This window comes from Carcharodon carcharias, chromosome 4 (genome assembly GCF_017639515.1).
Source record: "Carcharodon carcharias isolate sCarCar2 chromosome 4, sCarCar2.pri, whole genome shotgun sequence".
NCBI classification, from domain to species: Eukaryota; Metazoa; Chordata; class Chondrichthyes; order Lamniformes; family Lamnidae; genus Carcharodon; species Carcharodon carcharias.
Window position 1 is genome coordinate 109,686,113 of NC_054470.1, and position 24,654 is coordinate 109,710,766.

Consider the following 24,654-nt stretch of genomic DNA (forward strand, 5'->3'; position numbering starts at 1 on the left):
TCCTCAGCTGTTGACTGTGGATCACCACCAGCTTTACTGAACACAGTATCATATCCCCCAGTTAACACAACCTGTGGAAGTACAGTCGTGTACCAGTGCCAGGTTGGCTATGTGCATGTGAGAGGAAACAACACATCCATCTGCTCTGCCCAGGAGCAGTGGGAAGGAGCAAACCTGGAATGTGAAGGTCGGTGCTCCATAACATTTCTAAGGCTGAGTTAAATTGAGACTATGTAGGAATAATTTCCCAGGCCTAATTGCATTTGTGATTTTAGTAACTAATTGTTAAACATGTTGCATGGTTTACATAGGAAATGCAGCACAGACCAAGCCATTCAGCCCAACCAGCATAAGCTTATGCTCCACTTGAGCCTCTTCCCATCTTTCCTCGTATAAGTCTTTCAGCATAATCTTCTGTTCCATTCTCCTTCATGGGCACATCTATCCTCCTGTTAAATGCATTTAAACTACTCACCTCAGCCATGTTCCAAAGTTTACATTCTCACCTCAGTAAAGAAATTTCCCGACTCGGCAGACCAGTCTTCATATAAAGGGCCCCTGCATGCAATATTTTTGCTGCAGGGTGTTGGGGATGGGATGGAATCCAACCCGTGGCCTCTGGAGGCAGGCCTGAGGCCCGAGGCTGCAATGGAGGTGAGCGGATGGCCAACCCAGCACACTGGAATGCCCGCCTCCGTTTACTGGAACATCGGCCTAGTTTTAATGATGAATTGCCACAGCTATGGTGATCTTGTGCCATATGGGCAGGGAGGGGGTGGTGAAGTGGGGTGGTTGGGGTTAAAGGTTCCCAGGGCACCGGCCTCCCTGATCTTCTTGTGGGACGCGGGCCCACCTTTAACCTTCACTGGCAGGTTTCGGCCACGGTGTGGGGTCCACAAGTCAACACTTTCAAAAAGGTTCCCAGTCAGAACCGGAACTGATGGTGGCAGGAAATTCTGGGCCCACCTGTTTTTGGTCCTCCCACTCCACAGGCAGGCCTCGAAAATCCAGCTCCAGCTCTTTAACCACATTAATTCTCCTGATCTGATGGTCTCCATCTCAATTTACATGTGATTTGGGCAATGATCCAGGTATAATTATGGGTATATGTATTATCAATAAAATTGACAGGAAAATTGCTCCATTCCACAAAATTAGTTCCTAGGAATACATTTTCTGATGCAATTTATTTTTATTTAAGCTGTTGCTAAGTAACTGGCTTGAGGGTTTGAGTTCCTCTTGCTATGCCTCAAGGTTGGAGTTGTCCTTTCAGCAGGGTCATGAAAAATTTGGATCTGTCCGCCAGTATGGTTGAACACTAAATATTTTCTAACATTTTCCAAGGAAAAGTAGGAGATTTCTCCCAGTGTACTCATTGTGTTTTCCTGTCGGACTTGCTTTGTGCAAATTAATTGTTATGGAGTGGAGGTTCCAGTTTCTGCTTATTAGAAATTCACCAATACACAGACAAGTAAATTAAATAAACTTGGATTCCTGTCTCCTCAGCTGTTGACTGTGGATCACCATCAGCTTTACTGAACACAGTGTCATATCCCCCAGTTAACACAACCTATGGAAGTACGGTCATGTACCTGTGCCAGGTTGGCTATGTGCATGTGAGAGGAAACAACACATCCATCTGCTCTGCCCGGGGGCAGTGGGAAGGAGTAAACATGGAATGTGAAGGTCAGTGCTCCAGAAATGTTTTTAAGCCTGAGTTAATCTGAGTCTCTATGGGAATGATATCCCAGGAGTGACTGCATTCGATGGTTTTCCTCTCACTGAATTTTTCTTTCAATGAGTCAAATTTCATGAAATCCCTCACTGACATTAGTTATCCTGCATGTGAATGCAATATGCTCATTGGTGGCTCTCGCACATCTGAGTGGTTAGATTATGGGTTCACGTTCCCACTGCAGACTTGAGTACATAATCTAATGGACAGCTGCATTATAACCAGACAATTGGATATGCAGTAGAGTTAATTTTCCTCCTCTGGACAAAGCCCTGGCTGGACCACATTCTGGAGTAAAGTGTACAGTTCTGGGCACTGCACCTTAGAGAGGCTACTTCGGAAGGAGAACAGTGCAGATTCACCAGAATGTTACCAAGGCTCCAAGGGTTAGAATTATGTGGAGAAGTTACATAATCTAGGCCATATTTTGTGGAATGTAGAAAGTTGGGGGGTCAGGGTGGGGTGGTGGGGGGGGTGCTGCTGATTTGATTGAGATGTTTAGGATTTTGAAAGGAATTAATAGGGTGGAAAGAGAGAAACATTTCCCACTGGTGGAGAGAATCCAGGACATGAAGACATAACCTTAAATTCAGAGCTGGACCATTCAAGAGAGAAGTTAGGAAACACTTCTTCGTGCAAAGAGATGTAAAAGTGTGGGGCTCTTTCACACAAAAATCAGTAGACGCTGGCTTAATTAAACATTTAAAATATTCAATTAATAGATTTTTGCTAGCTAAGGCTATTAAGGGATACGGAACCAAGGCAGCTGGATGTTAGGTTACAGATCTTCTTGAATGACAACAATTTTGTTCTCAGTATATGTTTGGAGTGTTTCTTTTGAATGGGTTTGAGTAAGCAAGTGACTCATCATTAAACACTTCACATGAAATATTGTTATGGATAATATTGACAGAAAAGATGTTCTATTCCACACAATGGATTTCCTAAGAATATATTTCTTGACAATTTATTTTTATTTGAATTCCTTAATAAGTAACCAGCTTGAGGGGCTGAAGGCCTAACTCCTGTTGCTATGCCCCAGTGTTGGGGATGTGGTTTCAGAGGAGACATTAAAAACGGGAATTTATCCACCTCTTCAGTTGGGCATTAAAAAAAATCCCTGCCTTTTTCCAAGGAAAGGTAGTGAATTTCTCCCAGTGAATGTCCTGGTCAAGATTTCTCCTCAGCCGGGGAGATTGATTGGACATTCATCTCATTGTTTTCTTCTGTCGATTTTGCTTTGTGCAAATTAATTGTTATGGAGTAGAGCTGGTTTGGAGGTTCCAGTTTCTGCTTATTAGAAATTCACCAATACTCAGAAAAGTAAATGAAATAAACTTGGGTTCCTGTCTCCTCAGCTGTTGACTGTGGATCACCATCAGCTTTACTGAACACAGTGTCATATCCCCCAGTTAACACAACCTATGGAAGTACGGTCATGTACCTGTGCCAGGTTGGCTATGTGCATGTGAGAGGAAACAACACATCCATCTGCTCCGCCCGGGGACAATGGGAAGGAGCAAACCTGGAATGTGAAGGTCAGTGCTCCAGAAATTATATTTGCTCTCAAATAGTGGGCAAACAGGTTGGTAAAAGGACAGAGAAAGACCTTGAGGGGAGAATTGAAGATTGGTAAGTGGCTGCATGGCAGAGATAGGGGTTGCTGACTCTGGCTGGACATATTTTGGAAGACGTTGGCGGAAGTGATGTTATGGAAAGCCAGCAGCATGGCTGGAGCAGGCTGGGGAATATTTAAAAATACCAACACATTCCCAGGGAATCATTTCTGTCTGAAATACCTCCCCGTCTAAAGAGGTTAACACAAGCAATACACGTTTATTCCGATGATAAGCCCCCTCCCCTGGATTTGGACTGCCCTGAGTGAAGGAGGGTCCCACCTATAAGCTAGCTCCAGCTCCCACTGCCCCGGATCATTTCCAAGTCCTGGGCCAGAAAGCTAACCAACCTGAGCCACAGCACTACCTTGTTGCGCTTTCCACTCGGAAGCGAAGCGGCCGTGTCCAATCAGCAGCCAGCTGGAGCGTCTGAATATCCGGCAAGCACTGAGGGCAGTGCTGCAGGCCCCACACATGCATGCCTGCAGTGCTTGCCGAATGAGCATATCATCTAATCATAATCATAAACCTGTATTAAAGAACAGACAAACACAGATGAGAGAAAGGAACTCTGCCTTGGCCAGCCCAGCCTGCGCATCTGCTCTGTTTGCCACTGATGTTGCAGTTTAAAATCTCCCAGAAGGCTCTCTTTGGCTACCTGGAGATTAATGTCGATTCAAGGTGACTCCCGGCCATTCCGAAAGGGTTGGCAACCCTAGGCAGAAATGTTTTGAGAAGAAGCTTCAGGGACCAGGGGCATAATGACTGCTGATGGCTGAGAGAGCACGAAGCAGGAAGGGCTGCACGAACAGAAGGTTTTCACAGGGGTGTGTGACTGAGGGAGATTACTAACGTAGGATCATGGAAGGATTGGGAGCGCTTTATCCCAGTTCCTTTGTTCGCTTTCAGTAGGTGTTACAGCCACTGAGAGCCAGGTGCCTCAAAGGCTTAATGTGTGCTAGCATCTGTGCTGAAGGATTAACAGCTATCAACGTGTGTACTCATGAATAAAAGAATGAATGACAAGCAAAGATCACCAGTGCCCCAACTATTCTACCCAAGCTTTAGTAATGCTAACTCCTGGGGAAGACCATGGGCAGAATCTTGCCCTTGGATGGCAGGCGGACAGCCGATCCCTGCCACTGAAACGGGCCCGCTGCCATTTTGAGTGGGCGGGTCAATTAAGGCCTGCCCAGTGGCCTGCCCGACTGGAAGCGCTATTCGCTTCCTGTGCCGGGAGGGGAGGGATTCACCATCTGTCAAAGTGCACATGCGCGTGCAAGAGCACACTGCTTCCTGAGACTAAGTACTGTCTCAGGGATATTAGTGACAGGGTCAAAAACATTAAAAATAGAAACATTAAAAAATTATTAACATGTCCCCCTCATGTGACAATGTCACACGAGATGGGACATTTTAATAAAGAACACATAAACTTTATTAATTTTTTACAAAACGGACATGAAACTTCACCCCACCAGTGGATGAAGTTTCGTGTATTATCAGAAGCCCACTGGGTCATTGTGGTGTTGAGCAGAGATGTGTTAAGACCTAGACATGGAGATAGCTCCTTGACTGCACCCTTCACTGTATATGTGTAAATAGTTAATAAAAACTTCCTATGAACATACAAAAGGCTACAAATACACCTTCAACAGATATGTTCTATAACCAACACCATTACAACATAAATGATTGAGAATTTAATTAACTCAACCTGACAGCATATGATCTATGGGCTTTGGAACAAAATGCAGAGAACAGTAGATCCTTCATTCCTATTCTGCAAATTAAGGAGATCTGCATTTTGCATCACACTATTATTATTTGTACGCTGAAATGACCATGATTATGTAATACTTTTATTATTTTACACTTTATTTTTACTTTAATGATTGTCTATAACTACGTTACAAATTATGATTACTTGTTTTATTTGTATCGTCAAAACAATTCGGTACCAACCATCATGATGGTTTTACAAAAAACAAATTTTCTTTCTTTTCATCCTTTAATTCCTTCCTTTCTTTCTTAAAAAGATATATGCCTATTTGAGGAAAATCTCTGGGAAATTTCTCCTTTATTCCTCCAGAAAACTAGCAAGCTCCAGGACATTGAGGCTGCTCAGAATGAAATATTAGACGGTCTGACTCACAATCCCTTCTCCCAGCCCAATCAATAACTCTGTGCTTGTCAAATGATATTAGCTCTGGTTTGTTGATGTTGTGTGACTTGAGGCACGCATCGCTAGTTAGGATTTTATGCTCACACTTCAGCTCAAAATTTAGTTGCACTGTAACTCACTGGGAATGTGAGCCAGTAGTGGCATAGTAAGGGCCATGGGGGACCTTGGTGAACGATGGGGCCAACGGGCTAACTCCATAACCCATGAGATTTAAGAATTGAGAAAGAAACAGAAGAAGGACAGAAGGAAATAAGAAGAAGTAGAGTCAAAAGTCAAGTGCAGAAAGAGAAATAGAGAGGGAAAGTAAGATTGGATTAAGAGAGAAAGAGACATAAAAGAAAAGTAAGGAAAATGTACATTATAAGTCTTTAAACTCTAACAACAATTTACTACCCAAAGGTATGAAACTCCACACTTTAAACTGTTCAATTTCTAGGTCTGAGTGGTTGATTGGCATTCCATTAAGAATTATCATGTCATTGAAAAGGTACTTATACTGTTAATGATCAGATTTCACTTTCTGCAGTGAGTTTAATGAACAATTAATGTGATAATGCTGCAAGTTCTTAAAGGTATTGGGGAGGCTAAGGGCGAGATGTCACTTGCAATCAGCAGAGCAGGATAAATTCGCCTAGTTCTGGAGATTCGCTACTCAAGGTGTATCTCTTAATCCCTTGAACTTGCTGGGTGATTTGCACATTAATAATGACATGATTCACCACCATGCTGTTATTTAACCAACAAGTTCCAACCCCTTATCTGGCTCAAAACTTTTGTTTTATTTGGAACAAAAAAAAAATTACCTGGACAAACTCAGCAGGTCTGACAGCATCTGCGGAGAGGAATACAGTTAACGTTTTGAGTCCGAATGACTCTTCATCAGAACCAGGGAAAAATAGAAAGGAGGTGAAATATAAACTGGTTTAAGGGAGGGTGGGACAGGTGGAGTTGGATAGAGGGCCAGTGATAGGTGGAGATTGCCAAAAGATGTCATAGACAAAAGGACAAAGAGGTGTTGACAGTGGTGATATTATCTAAGAAATGTGCTAATAGGGACATTAAGGGTAGAAAGCAGGACGAGTAAGGTATAGATAGCCCTAGTGGGGGTGGGGTGGGGGAGAATCGAAATAGGCTAAAAGGTAGAAATAAAACAACGGATGGAAATACATTTAAAAATAATGGAAATAGGTGAGGAAAGAAAAATCTATATAAATTATTGGAAAAAGGGGGATCGGAAAGGGGGTGGGGATGGAGGAGAGAGTTCATGATCTAAAGTTGTTGAACTCAATATTCAGTCTGGAAGGCTGTAAAGTACTTAGTTGGAAGATGAGGTGCTGTTCCTCCAGTTTTGTTTTATTTGATTGTTATTGAGATGTGAATGTCGCTGGTTAGGCCCAGCATTTATTGCCCTTCCCTAATTGCCCTTGAGAAGGTGGTGGTGAGCCATCTCCTTGAACCGCTGCAGTCCATGTGATATGGGTTCACCAACATTGCTGTTAGGGAGGGAGACTGCGGCTGGGATTTTCTGTGCCCACCGGTGTCGGGCATGTTCGGTGGCGTGAGCGGACAATATGGCGCGATTGATTTCACGACAGTGTGAAACCAGTTTCCGATCGTCCACTCAGCCTGCCCATGGCAGGTTGAGTTTCCCGCCATTGGACGTCGGGAACCTCATTGTAATACATCTGCATATCATTATTAGGCCAGCCTGCCGGAATTGTCCCCCCTGCTGGATCATCCACCCACGTTGGCAAGAAAACATGCTGACGTGTTTCACAACAGCACACATATGGTGTGCACTTGGCGAGCTGCACTTCGCTCGGGACTTCAAGGTTTGTTTGCCTACTTTGCTTCGGCCAGCACTCGTTGTCATCAGTGCCAGGCTTCACAGGTGGCACCACATCCCTTTTAGGGGGGACTCACAGGCAGGTCTCTACCTACCAGACCACCGTAAGGTGTGGGTGGCTTTTCAACCAATGCAGGGCTAGGGCTTGGGGAGAAGTGGCCTCAGGCAAGGGAAGAGGCTGCAGAATGAGGGCTGTACTGGGGCAGGAGGGTATCCCAGGGTGTGTGAGGGCACAAAATTGATCTGTGTAAGTGGCCTCAAGATGATGAAGGCTGAGGAGGCAGTCTCCAGAGGAGATGAGGCCAGGTGGACATGTGAGGGTGTGCGTGTGAGAATGAGTGGTGATGTCCTTTGAGATGGCAGTGAGTGAGATGCCAGTAAATGTGTGATGGGCTTGAGTGTGTGAGTTTAGAGTGATGAGATGGTTGCCTTACCCTGGCTGCACAGATGAGATCACTCACCCTCTGTCTGCATTGGATGGCCAACCTCTTCTATGCAACATTGGCACTGATCACCACTGCCATCGCCTACTGAGCCGGAGTAGTAATGTTGCTTACCCTCTTGCGGCCAGAGCGGGGGTAGAGGACATCACAGCGGGGCCTCCACGGCGTCCAAAAGGCTATACTTTGAATGTAGTGCCTGGCATGATGAAGCGGCGAGGTGACAGCGTGGCAGGCGAATTGGAGCCCGCCCACCATGGAAACGGTGTGTATTCCAGGAATGCATAATTAATGCAGCGGGTTTGAGATGATACGGGGTGAAAAGCCACCATTCCAGCCAGTGGGTAAACATCATTTTTCCCGCCCGCTACCGCACTTAGTGCAAATATGGGACAATTCCACCCTTCGTAGTGGTTTGATGCAGCTAAGTGGCTGGCTAGGCCATTTCAGAGAAATACTACAACACAATGTGACAACAGCAACAACTTGCATTTATCTAGAATCTTTAAAATAGTAAAATGTCCCAAGCAGCATTGTTATCTGTTGAAATTTGTCACCAAGCCATATTAAGAGGTATTACCTCCTGGTGACCAACAGCTTGGTTCAAAAGGGAAGTTTCATAAAGTGACTTAAAGGAGGAAAGAGAGAGAGGTGGAGAGGTTTAGGGAGGGAATTCCAGAGATTTGGGCCCAGTCAGCTGAAGACACGGCTGCCAATGCTGGAGTGAAGGAAATGGGAATGCACAAGACACCTGAATTGGGGGAGTGCAAAGACCTCAGCGGGATGTGGGGTTGGAAGTGGTTACAGAGACAGGAAGGGGGCAAGGCCATGAAACAGTAAACCAGGATGAGAGTTTTAAAATAATCATTGCGCATAATAAAGGATTATCAATTCCTGGAAGGTTGATTAGAGTTTGTCTAATTTTCTTCTCCATAGCTGTAGATTGTGGAACCCCAGCTCACGTACCAAATACATTGCCACCCTCAGTCAGAGGGACAGTGTATAGAAGTGAAGTCCAGTATCTTTGCAAGGCTGGTTATGTAAATGAAGGAGGAAATGGCACATTGGTCTGTTCTGCCCGAGGACAATGGGAAGGAGCTAATTTCGCTTGTACAGGTAATAAAGGACCCGTGTGCATAAGACAACCAAAAGAGGAGCAGGTGTTTGTGGGAGTATTATACTCCTAATATGTCAGAGTTCTGTGGTAAAACGTGTTGCATCTGATGTGTTTTCCATTTACCTGAACATTGAAAGAAAAAACTCTTTTTATAACATTTCATGATGGCATGAACTTCTGCCTTATAATTAGTTATCACTGGTGGTCATCTGACCGTACATATACATGGTGGACTTGTGCTTCAAACCTCCTTTTAAGCTCAGATTCCGCAACACTTCCAATTTTGGCCTCTTGCATATCTCCAATTTTATTCACTCCACCACTGTTGTCAGTTGCCTGGTCCCTAAGCTCTGGAATTTCCTCCCTAAACCCCTGTGCCTCTCTAGCTTCCTTTCCACCTTTAAGATGCCCCTTAAAGTCTACCACTTTGACTAAGGCTGGGATCTTCCGGTCCACCAAAGTCAATGGACATTTGGCTGGCTCGCAACATCCCCCTAATGCAGTGGGTCAGGAAATCCTGGCCTAAGCTTTTGGCCACTGGTCCTGATGTCCCATTAAGTAGCTCAGTGTCAAATTTTGTTTGTTAACGTTTCTTTGGGACATTTTACTTTTTTTTATTCTTTCACAGTATGTGAGAGTCACTGGCTAGACCAGCATTTATTGCCCATCCCTAGTTGGCCTTGAGAAGGTGGTGGTGAGCTGCCTTCTTGAACCGCTGCAGTCCATGTGGTGTAGGTACACCCACAGTGCTATTAGGAATGGAGTTCCAGGATTTTGATCCAGCCACAGTGAAGGAACGGCCGATATATTTCCAAGTCAGGGTGGTGTGTGACTTGGAGGGGATCTTGCAGGTGGTGGTGTTCCCATGTGTCTGCTGCTCTTGTCCTTCTACATGTAGAGGCGCTAAATGAATCCATGTTGTTGTTGAGAACAACCTAGATGATCAGACAGCTTTTGGGCTGATCATAACAACTTTTAGATTAAGCTGGAGTTTCAGTTGCCTGCAGGACAACTTTTAATGAGCCTTTGAGTCATAACCAGCCATTTAGTTGACTTGACTGTACACAATCCGGTTTCCTGTTGATTCATATTACCTGAACCTGTTCAGGAATAAAAGTCCATTTAGGCTGTTTGGGGGTTGGACTATAATTGTCAGCCATGGCTGAGTGGTCAACACTTCCTGTGTCAAAAAGTTATGGATTGAAGTTGCACTCCAGAAACTTGTCACAAATATCTAGGCTGAAAGGTCAGTCACAAGGGGGCATAAGTTCAAGATGAGGGGCAGGAGGTTTAGGGGGGATGTGAAGAAAAACTTTTTTTCCCAGAGGGTGGTGACGGTCTGGAATGCGCTGCCTGGGAGGGTGGTGGAGGCGGGTTGCCTCACATCCTTTAAGAAGTACCTGGATGTGTACTTGGCATGTCATAACATTCAAGGCTATGGGCCAAGTGCTGGTAAATGGGGTTAGATAGGTAGGTCAGGTGTTTCTCACGTGTCGGTGCAGACTCGATGGGCCGAAGGGCCTTTTCTGCACTGTGATTCTGTGATTCTGACACTGTCAGTGCAGTATTGAGGGTGTGCTATCCTATTAGAGGTGCCATCTTTTGGGCAAGACATTAAACTGAGTCCCTGTCAGCCCTCTCATGTAGATGTAAAAGATGACAAGGCACTTCGAAGAAAAGCTTGGGAGTCCTCCCTTGCCCTCACCAATATTTAATCCTCAACCAAGGTCACAAAAACAGATTATCTGGTCATTATCACATAGTTTGTGAAAGCTTATTGTGCGCCAGTTGGTTGCCATGTATCCTGCACAACAAACAACTAGACTTCAAAGTACCCCATTGGCTGTAAAGCATTCTTGAATGGCTTGAGGTTGTGAAAGATGCTGTATAAATGCAAGTCTGTCTGTCTTTATATGATGTTTCATAATGTGATGATGTTTAAGCATTCTCTGTAGTACAGCAGAAGAGAGTAACCTTGATAAAACATCTTTTAAACAAGACTCGGGTACCAGCGTGAAATAATTGGATTATGTTGCAAGACAATTTTAGCCTTCAGCTCATATCCTGCCAACATAACCCACTCTCAACTCTATCACTAAACTGGCTCTCATCAGGTCCAAGCTTGTAGTATCCCGTTTCTCCCAATCATGTGGCCATTATATCAACAAGAGCATGGGGTATTAGGATATTACAGTAATGGCTGAATATGGAATCATGTAATGTTACAGCACAGCAAGAGGGCATTTGGGACATCATACCTGTGCCTCTCTGAAAGAGTTATCCAATTTGTCTGACTACCCCACTCTTTCCCCAAAGCCCTGTAAGTGTTTCCCTTCAAGTCCCCTTTTGGAAGTTGCTATTGAATCTGCTTCCTCCAGCTTTCAGGTAAGTGCACCCCAGATCACAACTCGCTGTGCAAAAAGAATGTTTTCTCATGTCGCCTCTGGTCCTTCTGCCAATCACCTTAAATCTGCATCCTCTGGTTGCTAACCGGTTTGCCATCGGGTTTTTTGATCACGTTACGACTCCAAAATGGTTTCGGTCCCTGACGGGGATAAGGTCACATTTTGTCACGCACCACAATCGATGGGACAGAGGTGGGATCAATTATTCAAGAGCATCGTAGATGGCATGAGATACATGTGCTTGCAGTCATTGGCAATCAGCCAGGTGAAAGTCAAAATACAGGGTGACTTCACCTCAGTGTTAATGTTTTGAACACACTTGATCCTACAATTCAGCTGCACTAATGTTAATTTTCTCCCTAATTCTCATAGAAACTTTGCTTTGCCTCCATCTCCCCAACCCTCCTTTCCCTCACCCCACCAACTCAGCTCCCAAATGAAGCAATCATTTTGTCTCATTACTTCTGATTTTTTAGTTGCCCTGGACATTATCAATTTGTCATCCTGCCCCCTAGTCTACCAAACCTAAAGATTTTCCACTCTGGCTTTGCATATTCCTGGAGGCTCTAACATATAAACTTGGGTGTCTGTCCAGCCAAACATCTTCACCCACCTTTAATATCTTTTAAAATTAATGCACGGTCTGTCCAAAGGCAAGTCCTTGGCTCAGTTAAAAGCAAAAAAACTGCGGATGCTGGAAATCCAAAACAAAAACAAAAATACCTGGAAAAACTCAGCTGGTCTGACAGCATCTGCGGGGAGGAACACAGTTAACATTTCAAGTCCGTATGACTCTTGTCCTTATGTTCTGTTGAAGAGTCATACAGGCTCGAAACGTTAACTGTGTTCCTCTCCGCAGATGCTGCCAGACCTGCTGAGTTTTTCCAGGTATTTTTGTTTTTCTTTGGCTCAGTTTCTGCTTATGCTGCATCCTGAGCTGTTTCCTTGCCAGGTTTTTTTGTTAGTGCTGGATTGGCATTGCTTCCCACTCTTAGGGGCAGGTCTCATGTCTACTTCAGCCAGAACAGAGATTGAACCTGCACTTTTGGCATTATTCTGATCCACACAGTAGCCCTCTAGGCAACTCAGCTAACCACCAATAAGCAAAAATGTGTATATAAAATTTTTAAAAATAAAATTTTTCTTTCTAATTGTGCCCATGATTTTTCTCCTGGGTTGCAATGCTAGAACTGGAATGTGGCTTGCGACACACCAGTTGGGCACCACTGTTGTGGATGAAAATATGCATTTCACTGAAGGAGCCCTGACTGAGATGGGATCATTGTACCATTTATCTTTTGTAGAGATTGACTGTGGGATCCCGCCAGTAGTACCACATGCAGAACTGCTCAGGTACCGCAGTACAAGACAAGGGAGTGCTGTCCACTATAGATGCAAAGATGGATTTTACACTGTGTCAGGAAGGAATATGTCAGTCTGCGCAGAAGCAGGACAATGGGAAGAAGTAACATTGCTGTGTAAAGGTAATGTTCTTTTAAATTTAACACCATTACTGTGAATCCCATTTTAAAAAAATATAGGGATTGTAATCTCTCTTAAGGTACTAGTAATGAACAACTTAATGTATTCAGTCTAAATTCTTCTGCTAGCTATTTTAAACAAAGACATCAACCAAATTGTATTGTGGCAAATGGAGAAATTTCACCCAAATGGATACAAAGGCATTTAGTATTAATGTTGCACAGAACAAGTTTAGCTTGAATTATTAGGTAGTCTTGGAGTGCTAACACAACAGAAATATGTTGGACAGATCTGAGTTTGAGTGTGGACATTTTATTTTGAATGGAAGGGGAGGGGGAGAACAAGTCAATCCCATGAAAACCCACAAGTTATCTGCACCACTCCAGATTTCACAGCCCTGGAGATTGCGATCACCTGCAAAGCAATAACCCTCGCCACTGACCGTTTAAGAAAGCTTCCCACAAAGATTCAACAATCTCAGTGGTGTGGATTTCCCCTTTCCCAATGGTAGTTTAAATCTGGCAATGCAACAGTGATGTCGGTCGGCAGCCAATCGCCTTTAAGTATTCACACAAACAGAAAACCAGTTGGTTAAGAGTGTGCTATCCTTCACTTTTAATTTAAGCTTTTAGACGTGGAAATACAAGATCATGACCGGATAAAATGGAAGCTAAAACTCATAAGTTTTTAAAAAATACAGACTTCATGAAGAATTTCTGATCATGGTGGAGAACTTTGACGTTCAAAACATATATATTTATTCTTTCAGGGCAGGTGTGGGTATTTAGCAGTAATAATAAAGGCAGTAGATTGTTTAAAAGCCCAGATACATCTTATTCAATAAGATGTAGCTTTATCAAGGACGTTTAGAGTGTGGCTAAGGGTTGGATTTAATGCCCCTCCCCTGGCAGCGGGTTTGGAGAATCAGATGGGAGTGCACGGGTTGGGTACTCCGCCACCTTCCCACCTCAGCCCGATTAACTTCGTGAATGCCCTTTCTGCCTAGATGCTAATTTAGGCCCTGAAGAGGGCAATTGATATCCACTTAAAGGCATTATCCCGCCACTGCTGGCACTCAACTAGCGACGTGTCACCACATGGGAAGCCTGAAAATGGGATTCCGGGGGAGGGTCCCTCGTTCTGTCCATGGATCATAATTCTCCATATGCAGGCTTCCAGAGTTGCTGTCAGTTTCAGTAAAGTATTGACGGTGAACGCAGACAGTTTTGTCAGCATTATCGCTGAAAAATGGGAGCCCTATTTTGGGATTTACCTCTCTGACCTATGGGTGCCTCCTTTCATGCTATCTCCAACAGCAGCTCTTGGATCCCAGGAAGATTGGGGTCTGCAGCTGCCAATCATAGCTGAGCCAGTCATCCCGCTTCTCATCAATATTGATGGAGGCTTGTGGAAACCCACAGTCCAAATTTTCTTCTATGGAGTACACCAGTAGTGGTGTAGTGGTAATGTCACTGGCCATTAACCCAGAGGCTCAGACTGATGCTCTGGGTTCAAATCCCACTGTGTTAGCTAGTGGAATTTAAATTCAATTAATAAAATCTGGAATTGAAAGCTAGTCTCAGTAATGGTGACTGTGATGCTATTAGAGATTATTATACAAACCCATGTCCTTCAGGGAAGGATATCTGCCATCCTTGCCTGGTCTGGCCAACATGTGACCCACAAAATGGCTGCTCAGTTCAAGGGCAGCTAAGAATGGGCAACAAATGCTGGCCTTACCACTGATGCTCACATCCCAAGATGAAACCAAAAAGCAATAGAGTTATTGAGAACTGGATGGTGTACTTGCCAGGTATTTAAGAATTCAGAGAAACATTACTGAGCCAGTTTGGATCTTGACATCTGATGTTACATTCTGGCTAAGTTAGACAGTGAGCTTCTCTCTGTCTTAATGAGGATAGACATTGAGGTTATCTTAACTTAAGTTTAGCAAAAACTTATATAAATTACTTTATAGATGAATGGCTACTATTCCTGGTTGAAGCAACACCAAAAGTAAATATTTAGAAATGTCAGAATGATAACGTTATTTTATCTGAGTACTTAAGTATTTCATTTCTGTCTCAGGAAAGTAGTGCAAAGCAAAAGTTGGTTACCGACTGAAATACATTCTCTAATAATTGCGTTCAATTGCTGGTTTCCTCAAATGTTTTAATGTTATATTGATAATCCATTGCTCATTAGCTGAAGTGGCACTTAGTATTGCCAGTGATGATGTACTTCACTTACTGGTGATATTCCAGAACACGGCACAATCCAATGCACAATTCTGTAATTGACCTATAGTAATGCTATGTGGAGCAATTAAATTCTAACATCTTCCAGGTTATATTCTTTATCTTTATTGGGGTTGAAATCAGTTACACTGTGGGTCTTTTTTTTTGTCGTTCATAGTTAATGATTTTATTCTATTTAATGAATCCTGCTTGAAGTGGAGAAGGGACCGGGTTGGATCCAGATCTGAGGACACATATTCAGTAAGTGGAAATGCAAGACTTCTAGATATCTCTTCTGTTAAAGTTTTAGAATTAATTGCCCCAAATTTTCTGGAGTGCAGCATCTTGCGACGAGCACCGTGAATGGATTTTTTTCCCCTTCGCTCTTCAGTTCCAATTAATCCCTGCAATGCTGGAGTTGCAAACTGGTCACAACAAAGCGAGGTCAACTGTTTGGGATCTGAGTGAATGTCGGGACCAAAATCTATCTCCTTAGCCGATTAAGATATATGAATTGAGAAAGAAACAGTGGAACGGCTAAGAAGTAAATAGGGCGAATTAGAGTCAAATCAGGTGCAGAAAGAGAAATAGAGAGAGAGAAAGAAAGATCGGATTGAGAGAGAGAGAGAGGACAATAAGAAACAGCAAGGAAAAAAAAAAAAAATTAAACTTGAAAGAGTTCTAGAAACAATTTACATTCTGCAAAAATGAAACCTCACTGTTTCAATTGTTCCCTTTCTGGATCTCCCAAGATTGAGTGGAATTCCATATATTTCACCACTAAATGCATCCTTACACTGTGAAATGCCAGCCCTAACTTTCTGCAGTGATTATAATTAGTAATTAATGTGCATTAAAGTTGTTACTTTGTCCACAAATTCTGAGTCAATATCCGCCTGAATATTAATTTATTGCATCCTGGATAATGTATCATACTCCCAACTATTTCCAAGGGACAATATTTCAAAATTCCACAGGATGAGAGAGTGCTGCTTAAGTTGATGGTTAACATAACCTTCAATGAGATACCAAGTAAAGCAGATGTTTAATTTATTTTATTTCATAAATCTCTCTCTCACTCTTTCTTTTTCTCTTTGCTTCTCTCTTTCCAGTTTCCTCCTCTCCCTCCTGCCCTGAATCATAGAAAATTGCTGTCCCTTGACATCATTATTCATAGCCATAGGATCAAAGTCATCGTGTATGTTGATCACACCTAACTCTATTGTTCCAACTCTGGGCTGTCTGATACCCAACCTTGATGGGTCGCAGTTTCCTGCAGTCAAACATCGAGACAACCAAAGTAATTGGGTGGAATTTTCCGTGCCCCCTGGCGTCAGGCATGATCGGTGGTGTGACCGGACAATATGGCGTGATCAGTTTTACAACGGTGGGAAACCAGTTCGCAATCGTCCGTTCAGCCTACCGATGGCGTGCTGCCTTTCCTGTCATTGGACGTCAGGAACCTCATTATAATACATCAGCGTATCATTATCAGACCCGCCTGCCAGAAGCGTCTCCTCTTCCCCTGCTAGATCGCCCATCCACTTCCCGCCGATGTGTTTCACAAAAGTACATAAAAGGCATGTGCTTGGCGGCCAGCACTTTGAAGGGAACTCAGAAGTGAGTGCACAGCAAAGAGGTGCAGCACTCGCCAGGGTCGTCTGTAGGACTTCAAGCTTGAGAAGCTTTGGAGGAGTCGGGGTTAAGGGCAGCTGTGCATTAAGGCGACTGGTGGAAGGGTGGGGGGCAAGGGTAACCTTGTTGTTGAATATAGTGCACAAACAGTCGGGCGGGGTGGGGGGGTGTGCAGGGTGGGCTAGGGAAGTAGCCACGAATTAGGGAAACCTATATAAAGTGACCATTCCTCTGCAACTCAGGCAGTTCAGGTGCAGCCACATTGATATGGTTGGGGTCGGGCTCCTAGCTCATCTGCCCACTCAAGCAATGCAGAGGCATCAAAGAGCCACCAAGTGCTCCAGAGCACACCCACCAGCACCCCTCGCCCAGCCCTGAGTCATCCGAGTGCCAGAAACTCAAGAAGTCCCTGCTGCCGCCTGCTGTGGATCAGACGGTGTGATTGCTTACCAGATTGTGATCCCGAGGTTACTCTAAAGTTAGGTCACCGAAGCGAGTGTCTCTGCACTGGTGGAGGGTGTGGGTGAGTGCTGTAATGGGACTTCAGGGAGGGTGCCGCCAGATTCCACTTCAGAGCTTTCTTCGGGGCTTGATTGCAGGTCCTGTGTCATGGACTCTGTCGGCTGTTTCCCAGATGTACCTGTGAAAGCAAGGGGAGATAATTAGTGCATGGCAGTGGCCTGTGAAAGAGGACACATCACTCACAGCATGTTTGTCTGATGGGTGTTGCACTGCTGGACCCTCGCTTGGTAGAGCAGCACCAACCTCACCGTCAGGACAGGACCGGTCCCTGTCATTGCCGGCCAGCTGGATGGCTCTGTTTTCAAAGTCCGTGAGGACCTTGATTTTAGACATTCTTCCACTGGTCTGCAACCTCTCCCTCTTGTTGTGTGCCAGCTTGTCCTGTATAAATAGGGATGGAAAGAGTGTAAGCAGGACGCCTGCCAGGCCAGATAATAATATGCCTTGGTCTGTGTGAATGGTGAGTGGTCCCACGTACAAGATGAGGACAATGATGGTGTGTGTGAAAGAGTGGATGGTGATGTCCCTTGCGCTGGCAGTGAGTGGATGTGTGATGGGTTTCTGAGTATGAGAGTTGAAAGTGATGAGAAGAGTGACTTACCCTGGCAGAACGGAAGAGATCATTCATCCTCTTGTGGCACTGAGAGGCTGCCCTCTTTTCAAGGGCGTTGGTGCTGACCACCACTGCCACTGCCTCCTAAGCTGGATTAGTGGTGTTGCTGCCCATCTGCGGCCAGAGCAGGGGTAGACGACATCCCGGCCAGCCTCCACGACATCCCGGCCGGCCTCCATGGCATCCAAAAGGTGCTCGAGGGATGCGTCGCTGAACCTGGGGGCTGCAATCTTCTTCACTTTCAGGGCCATGTCATCAGGGCAGCAGTGGTAGTCTGGAAGCACTGAGGTATGTGCTTGCAGCATGATGCAGCAGCAGGATGATGGCGAATGGGCGAATGAGAGCCTGCCTGCCATGGAAACGCCGTGTTTCCCGGGAATCCATAAGTAACGTGGTGGGTTTGAGGATGATACGGTGTGAAAACCCACCATCGCGAATAGTGGGTAAAATGTCGTCTTACCCGGTATTGCACTTAGTGCAAATGTGGGACGATTCCGCCCATCGTCCTCATTACTTTCCCCACCAACTCCGTGCGTTCCCTACCAACTCCATGCCCTCTTTGCTTAAATAGTCATCTGTGAAAAACATTATCCATGTGGAGAATCCATGTACAGCATATCCACGCACTGATTTAGTCACTTCCTCAAAAATCTAGTATACAGTTTAGCTGACGCACCCCATGCTTTTGAAAATATCTCCCAACGCTATGGCCTACCCCCATTGCCTAAAATGTTCTGGGATAAATTGAATGCCCTTGAAGTGCCATAACCTACAAGGCTACGCACCAATAGCTGCAGAGTGAGCTTCGGCTGGATATCAAAGACATGATGGGCCAAATGGCCTCCTTCTGAACTGTAAGTTTTCTATGATTCTGGGCCCTGCCTCACAGCAGATGATAAAGCCCATTAATTTTGGCTTGCAACCTCTGAAATATTACTTAAATTTACTAATTTCATGAAGACACCTTAACCTGTTTAGCCACGATTACCTCAGAACTGAAATTGAACTTAAACAAAAACAGCTAATTCCTCGCATGGTCCTGCTTACATAACTTAAAAAATACCTTACTATTATTGTTACTATTATTGTTCTCCGAAAATGTCACCATGGCTTTCCTGATGCTGTTTTTACCATTAACCTCTCCCTCTCTGGTGGTCTTGTGGCACAGTGGGTGGCGTTCCTCCCTCTGGGACAAAAACTCTGGGCTCAAGTCCTATTTCAGGACTTGATGGTTGTAGAAGGTGTTCATAATGTGGCCAAGCAGGTTGGTTATCAGCCTGCAAATCCTTCCAGTATGCCTGATGGTGAGTGGGGAGTTTCCTGGTCAGCCATACTGCAAAGGACAATGGCAGACCACTGCAGTGCTTTGCCAAGCATAATCATGGACCAATCCAATGGAAGTCCATTGTTGCCAATGCCCTCTTAGGACATGGGACCTGAAGGAGGAGAGGGTATTATTATTTTTCGTTTGCAATACAGCTAGAGTTACCTTCCTATTCTTACAGAGTGGCCATCCACTCTATTATCTCAATGCATGGGGCTGTTAGGTGCCATTCATATGGCTGCTTATAGTGACCCTGCTATTCTCGACCAAAGTGGGGATGATGGAGTAATTCTCCTGTCAGTCACTCCTGGGGCAGAATTCAGCCCTTGCTAGGTGGGCTTGGAAAGTGACAAGGCTTTGGGGGTGTGCGGTCAAAGCTGCCTGCCGCCTGTGATTGGGACTGGGCTGCGATTTCGTGGGCTGCCCAGTGTGAAACGTGAGCAGCAGCGCTCAGCGCTGCCTGTGCGGGCTGGGCAAGGAGGGCAAGCGCAAACTGTGCACATGCGCGCGAGTGAGCACTTGCAAATCTCCCTGAGGCACAGAGCTGTCACATAAGCAGAGACAATGTTATAAATGAAATGTAAAACGTTTGATTTTATTTTTATTTGCTGTTGGAGACCTCTTCCTGCCCGTGGATGGGGTTTCCTAAAAAGTGCAAAGGTTGCTTGGCCTTTTCACCTGCCCGTCAACCGTAAGGTTGGGTGGGCAGTGAAAAATTTATTTTAATTACCTTTTTAATGGCCTTAATAGGCCTTAAATTGTTGGCAGGTGCACTGCCGAATGAAATATCGCGTGACTGCGTGTTGACGTTGGGATGCTCGTCCGACATCATCACATGTAATTTTACGCTCGAGCTGCCTGCCTGTTGAGGTAAAGATTTTCCCCCTGGAGAATGAGAAATCATAAGTGACTGAGATGGATTTTACGCACATGACTTATATTATGTAACTATCTCCCACTCACTGTATTTTGCTGGCAAAATAATCAGTTTGGATCATGCAACTATCCCCCACTCACTCATTTTGCTGGAGAAATAATTTTTGCTTTTATCAGGAAACTTTGCTGTAGTTTTGGTTAAGACTTCTAGTCGCTGTGGTTCATAGAGACTCTTTCTAAAGAGATGCTGTTGAGTAAATAGGCTTTATTTGCTGTACAGTGGACTGTTTGCAGCAAGTCCTGCCGGAAGTCCTGCCCACCAATACCACCCCCGCCCCATCCCCCAACTCACTGGCAAACACAGAGGTGTTAATGGATACAGTGCATTTTTATATACTATCAGTTTGCTTTCTACGGTTCCAATAGAACAATTATGATTTTCTTTTTAGTTTCAGATACAAGGACGGAGAATCTACCAAAGAGAGTTCTTTTCTGAGATGTCATTTAATTATAGTACAGCAGATGATACCCCAATTGTATGTTTAGACCTGCAACCAGGCACTAACTATACAGTGAATATCACGGCTCTTACTTTGCAACATTCTGCTTACTTACAATTGTCAACAGCAGTCATTGGTGAGTAACTAACCTCAATGGTGGAGGTGGGCGTAATGGTTATAATGTTGATCCTGAACAGTTGTTCGTTTAAGTTGCACTATCCTTTCCTCTATCCATGGGAAATGGAACAGAATCTATTTTGTTCACTGATAATTGATTATCATACCTTTGTTTCCTCTGGACTCGACTATTTCAATTCTCTCCTGCCTGACTTGCCACCTTCCACTCTCTGTAAATTAAGCTTACCCAGAACTCTTGTCCCAACTGGCACCAAGTCCCATTGAACTATCAGCCCGCGGCTTGCTGGCCTACATTGCCTCCCAGTCTGACAGCGACTCGATTTTAAAATTCTCATTCTTCTGTTTCAAATCCCTCTGTGGCTACACTGCTCCCTATTCTCTGTAATCTCATCCAGCCCTACAACCCTCAGATCTCTGCACACCTCCAGTTCTGGGTTTTTATGTTCCCCGATTTTCATTGCTTTGCCATTGGTGGCAATGCAGTTGGCCAGACACAATCTCTGGAATTCCCTCCCTTAACCTCTCTACATCCTTTTCCTCCTTTAAGATACTTCTTGAGACCTACCTATATCACCCAGCTTTTGGCCCTCTGTCCTAATATCTCCTTATGTGGCTCAATGTCAAATTTTTTCTGATAACGTTTCAGAGAAGTGCCTTGGAATATTTTACTGTGTATCTAGTAAAGTGAGGTACCCTGTCCCTTTAAGAGAATTCCAGTGTACTGATCATGTGACAGCACTGATGAATCATTGTACAGCATGGGCAACTGGGAACTGTAAGTCTAGTTCTGGAGGTTTCTGAGTGAGCACGTATGATTTGGTGCTCTGCCCTATGTCTCAATAAACCATCACTGTTTATTCTTACATCAGTCTATCCCCATTACTGATTGCAAGCAGCAACTGAGGAGAACATAGGAAGGCGTGCAGTTAGGGTTCGACTGGCCAACAAACTTATTTACCCAAGACATAAGAGTGTGAATATTACTGTATATTTGCAAGTGGATGTTGTGTTCCTCCCTACCCTAAGCTTTAGCACAGCCTTTTGTAGAGCTGATAACAATTTTTTGCGAACTACCAACCATGTGACTGCTGTGCAATGTGACTTTGCATCTGATTTTCAATAGGAAAAGAAATGGCAAACTTTGGAATCCGCAACTGGGAATTTTCTGGGTGCTACCTTCACACAACTGTGCCTGGTGGAAGTTAGGAATCCCAGTCAGACACATGGGAGCTGCTCCCAGAAAATTTCCAGTCTTTACGACTGCAAGAAGGAAAACATCTCTCCCCAATGAAACTTAAAAGATTTTGACTCACATTTTTGCCCATTTGCCATTAGACATGACTTATCTTCTTGACGCTTGAGCATTACAAGAGGAAGCTTTGCTCCCTGTATAACAAGAGAAGTTATGAGGCATGCAAGAGGGCATTAGATGATTATTTGAATAGAAACAAGGTGCAGGGGTACGGGGAAAAGGCAGGGCAATGGCACCAGGTCATAATGCTCATTGGAGAGCTGGTGTAGACACGATGGGATGAATTACCTCCTTCTGTGCCGTTAAGATTCTGTGATTTCGATTTTGTCTGTGAATGTAAGTTTATGGAAGCAACAATAATGTGTTTCTGCAACCATTTAGTCTGAAAGGCCTGAGGTAATGATTTTTTTCAAGGATTGACCTTGTACTTTTACGAAAGAGAAAAGTGAAGAATATTTGCCAATGAATGAGAAATATTCTAACCTCTGTTCTAAACCTTGCTGGGTGGGACATCTCGTGGAAAACCTTGTTAGGAAGGCATTTCCCCTCGCCTTCAGTTCAAAAGATTTTCCCAGTAGTTTGTTGCAAGTGCAAGCTGACTAAGGCTCAATGGGGGCAATGGGAGATCTGGGGCCTCAGTGAACGATATGACCAATGCTCTATCTGCTCAGTCAATGAAATTTAAGGACTGAGAAAGAAACAGAGGAACAATAGAGAAGGAAATCGGGTGAATTAGAGTCAAATCAGGTTCAGAAAGAGAAATAACTAGAGGGAAAGAATGATTGGGATTAAGAATGAGGGGAAAAAAGAAACAGAAAGGAAATAATTCTAATTTTTAAAAAGATTACATGTTTAACATCTCCAAGTCTAATTTACTACTTACATGGATGCACCTTCTCAGTGATAATTAGGGATGTGCAATAAATGCTGGCCTAGCTAGCAAGGCTCACATCTCGTAAATGAATGGAAAAAAAAATTGAACAGTTTTTCAGGGCCAGAGAGGTTGGCATTGCACTCAGGATTCTTATGCTGTTAAAAGAGTACTTAAGACCTAACTTTCTAACTTTAATTACTGTGTTAAATCGACAAGTAATGGATAAATCCAGCCAGTTCTTAAAAATAATGAAGATGCTGTTTGTGTGAAGTTAGCAATGGAGCGGTATTACTTAACCAGAAGGTTCTTAAGATTTGAAACTCATTTTGACCCTTGAACTTGCCAACTGATTTGTGCATTAATAATAGCGTATGTTGTGAATTTGGTGTTATTTTTCCAGCAAAATTGGGACCAATTACTCTTGTTGCTGATAGCACACTTCTTATTGGCCAATGTACTATTCACCACAGAGACAGATATTACGTGGGATCAATGCTTCTTCTTGTGGTTTTCCAGTTTTTTTTGGGTTTCAAGTCCTACTCCAAATAACTAGTGATTTTCACCTATTTTATCCAAATTTACTGATTTTTTTTGGAGTTCAATTTTTCTTCCCTGATAAGAACATAAGAAATAGGAGTAGGAGCAGGTCATTCATCCCTTTTTGAGCCTGCTTCACCATTCAGTAAGATCATGGGTGATCTTCCACTGCAACTCCACCCCTCGCCACTCCAAATCCCTCAGTATCCAAATATTTTTCGATCTCCGTCTCATTCAATGTCTGAGCCCTCTGGGGCAGATAGCTCTGAAGATACATAAACCCCTCCACCCCCACAAATTAAAACATTCCCTCCCATCCCAGCCCTAAATGACTGATGCCCCACCCTCAGACTTTTACCCCTAGTTCCAGACTCCCCAACCAAGAGGAACAGGCTCTCGGCAACTACCCTGCCGAACCCTTAAGAATTCGATGTTTTAATGTGTTCGCCTCTCATGCTTCTAAATTCTGGGGAATATAGGCTTAGTCCACTCAGTCTTTCCTCACAGGGAAATTCCCTCATCCCAGGAATCTGTCTAGTGATTTAGTAGCGTATTGATTAGGAATGCCTAGATGAGGAAAAATTGGACTATTTCTTAACAAGTTTTTATAACATAACAATAATTTTTGCTTGATCTGGGATCTAATATTTGTACAATAATTCAAACAAAGGAGAATGAGTTCTACTATACATTAGTGTTAAGGTCAGTCTTTTCCTTGCTTGTAATGTGACCCTTTGGAATTTGATTGCTTTGCACTTTCTAATGTAAATGGTAAAGATGCCCATCAGCTTTTTCTTTGTTGTATCGATAGCAAGCAGTTTGAGTTTGATTCTCAAGTTACAGGACTCTGTTTTAGCTGTTAAAGTTTCTCAGGAGAGCACTCACAGCCACTGGCAGCAATTAGCTTAAAATTAACCTTTAAGGGGCAGTTGGCCTGAAAGGGCGGTGGAAGCAGTTTCAACAGTAACCTTCAAAAAGGACATTGGATACATACTTGAAGAGGGTAAATTTACAGGGCTTTGGGGGAAAGGACAGGAGTGTGGGGCTATTTGGATCATTCTAACAAAGAGCTAGCACCGGCAAGATGGGCAGAATGATCGCTTACTGCGTAATGTCATTCTATGAATGCATGACACAAGGAGGACCATTACGTAGTGTCTGTGTTGGTGCACACTTAATCACGAGCCAGGAGGCTGCATTCCAGGATATTCCAGCCTGACTCCAGTGGAGCACGGAGGGAAAGCTGCATTGTCAGAGGTGCCACTTTTTTGGATGGATGACACAGATCTCATGATGCTATTTGAAGCTCTCCCAGTGCCT

The 24,654-nt window shown here is 44.0% G+C and overlaps 1 protein-coding gene across 20 annotated transcripts in view; it reads left to right on the plus strand.

The window, feature by feature from the left end:
* susd1 (sushi domain containing 1) overlaps nt 1-24,654 on the plus strand; it is a 93,115-nt gene that overhangs the window by 48,841 nt on the left and 19,620 nt on the right. For 14 of the 20 annotated variants that reach the window (XR_005942752.1, XM_041185597.1, XM_041185593.1 and 11 more), the window contains 7 exons: nt 8-187; nt 1,507-1,686; nt 3,094-3,273; nt 8,759-8,938; nt 12,649-12,828; nt 15,242-15,324; nt 20,483-20,669. Coding sequence is in view for 19 of the 20 variants with exons in the window: in XM_041185597.1 (XP_041041531.1) it covers nt 8-187; nt 1,507-1,686; nt 3,094-3,273; nt 8,759-8,938; nt 12,649-12,828; nt 15,242-15,324; nt 20,483-20,669 (1,170 nt within the window). In the remaining variant the exon portion in view is untranslated. Of the gene's footprint in view, nt 1-7; nt 188-1,506; nt 1,687-3,093; nt 3,274-8,758; nt 8,939-12,648; nt 12,829-15,241; nt 15,325-16,175; nt 16,614-20,482; nt 20,670-24,654 lie in introns of those variants that run through there. The other 6 variants (XM_041185600.1, XM_041185607.1, XM_041185608.1 and 3 more) reach the window with 4 other exon arrangements.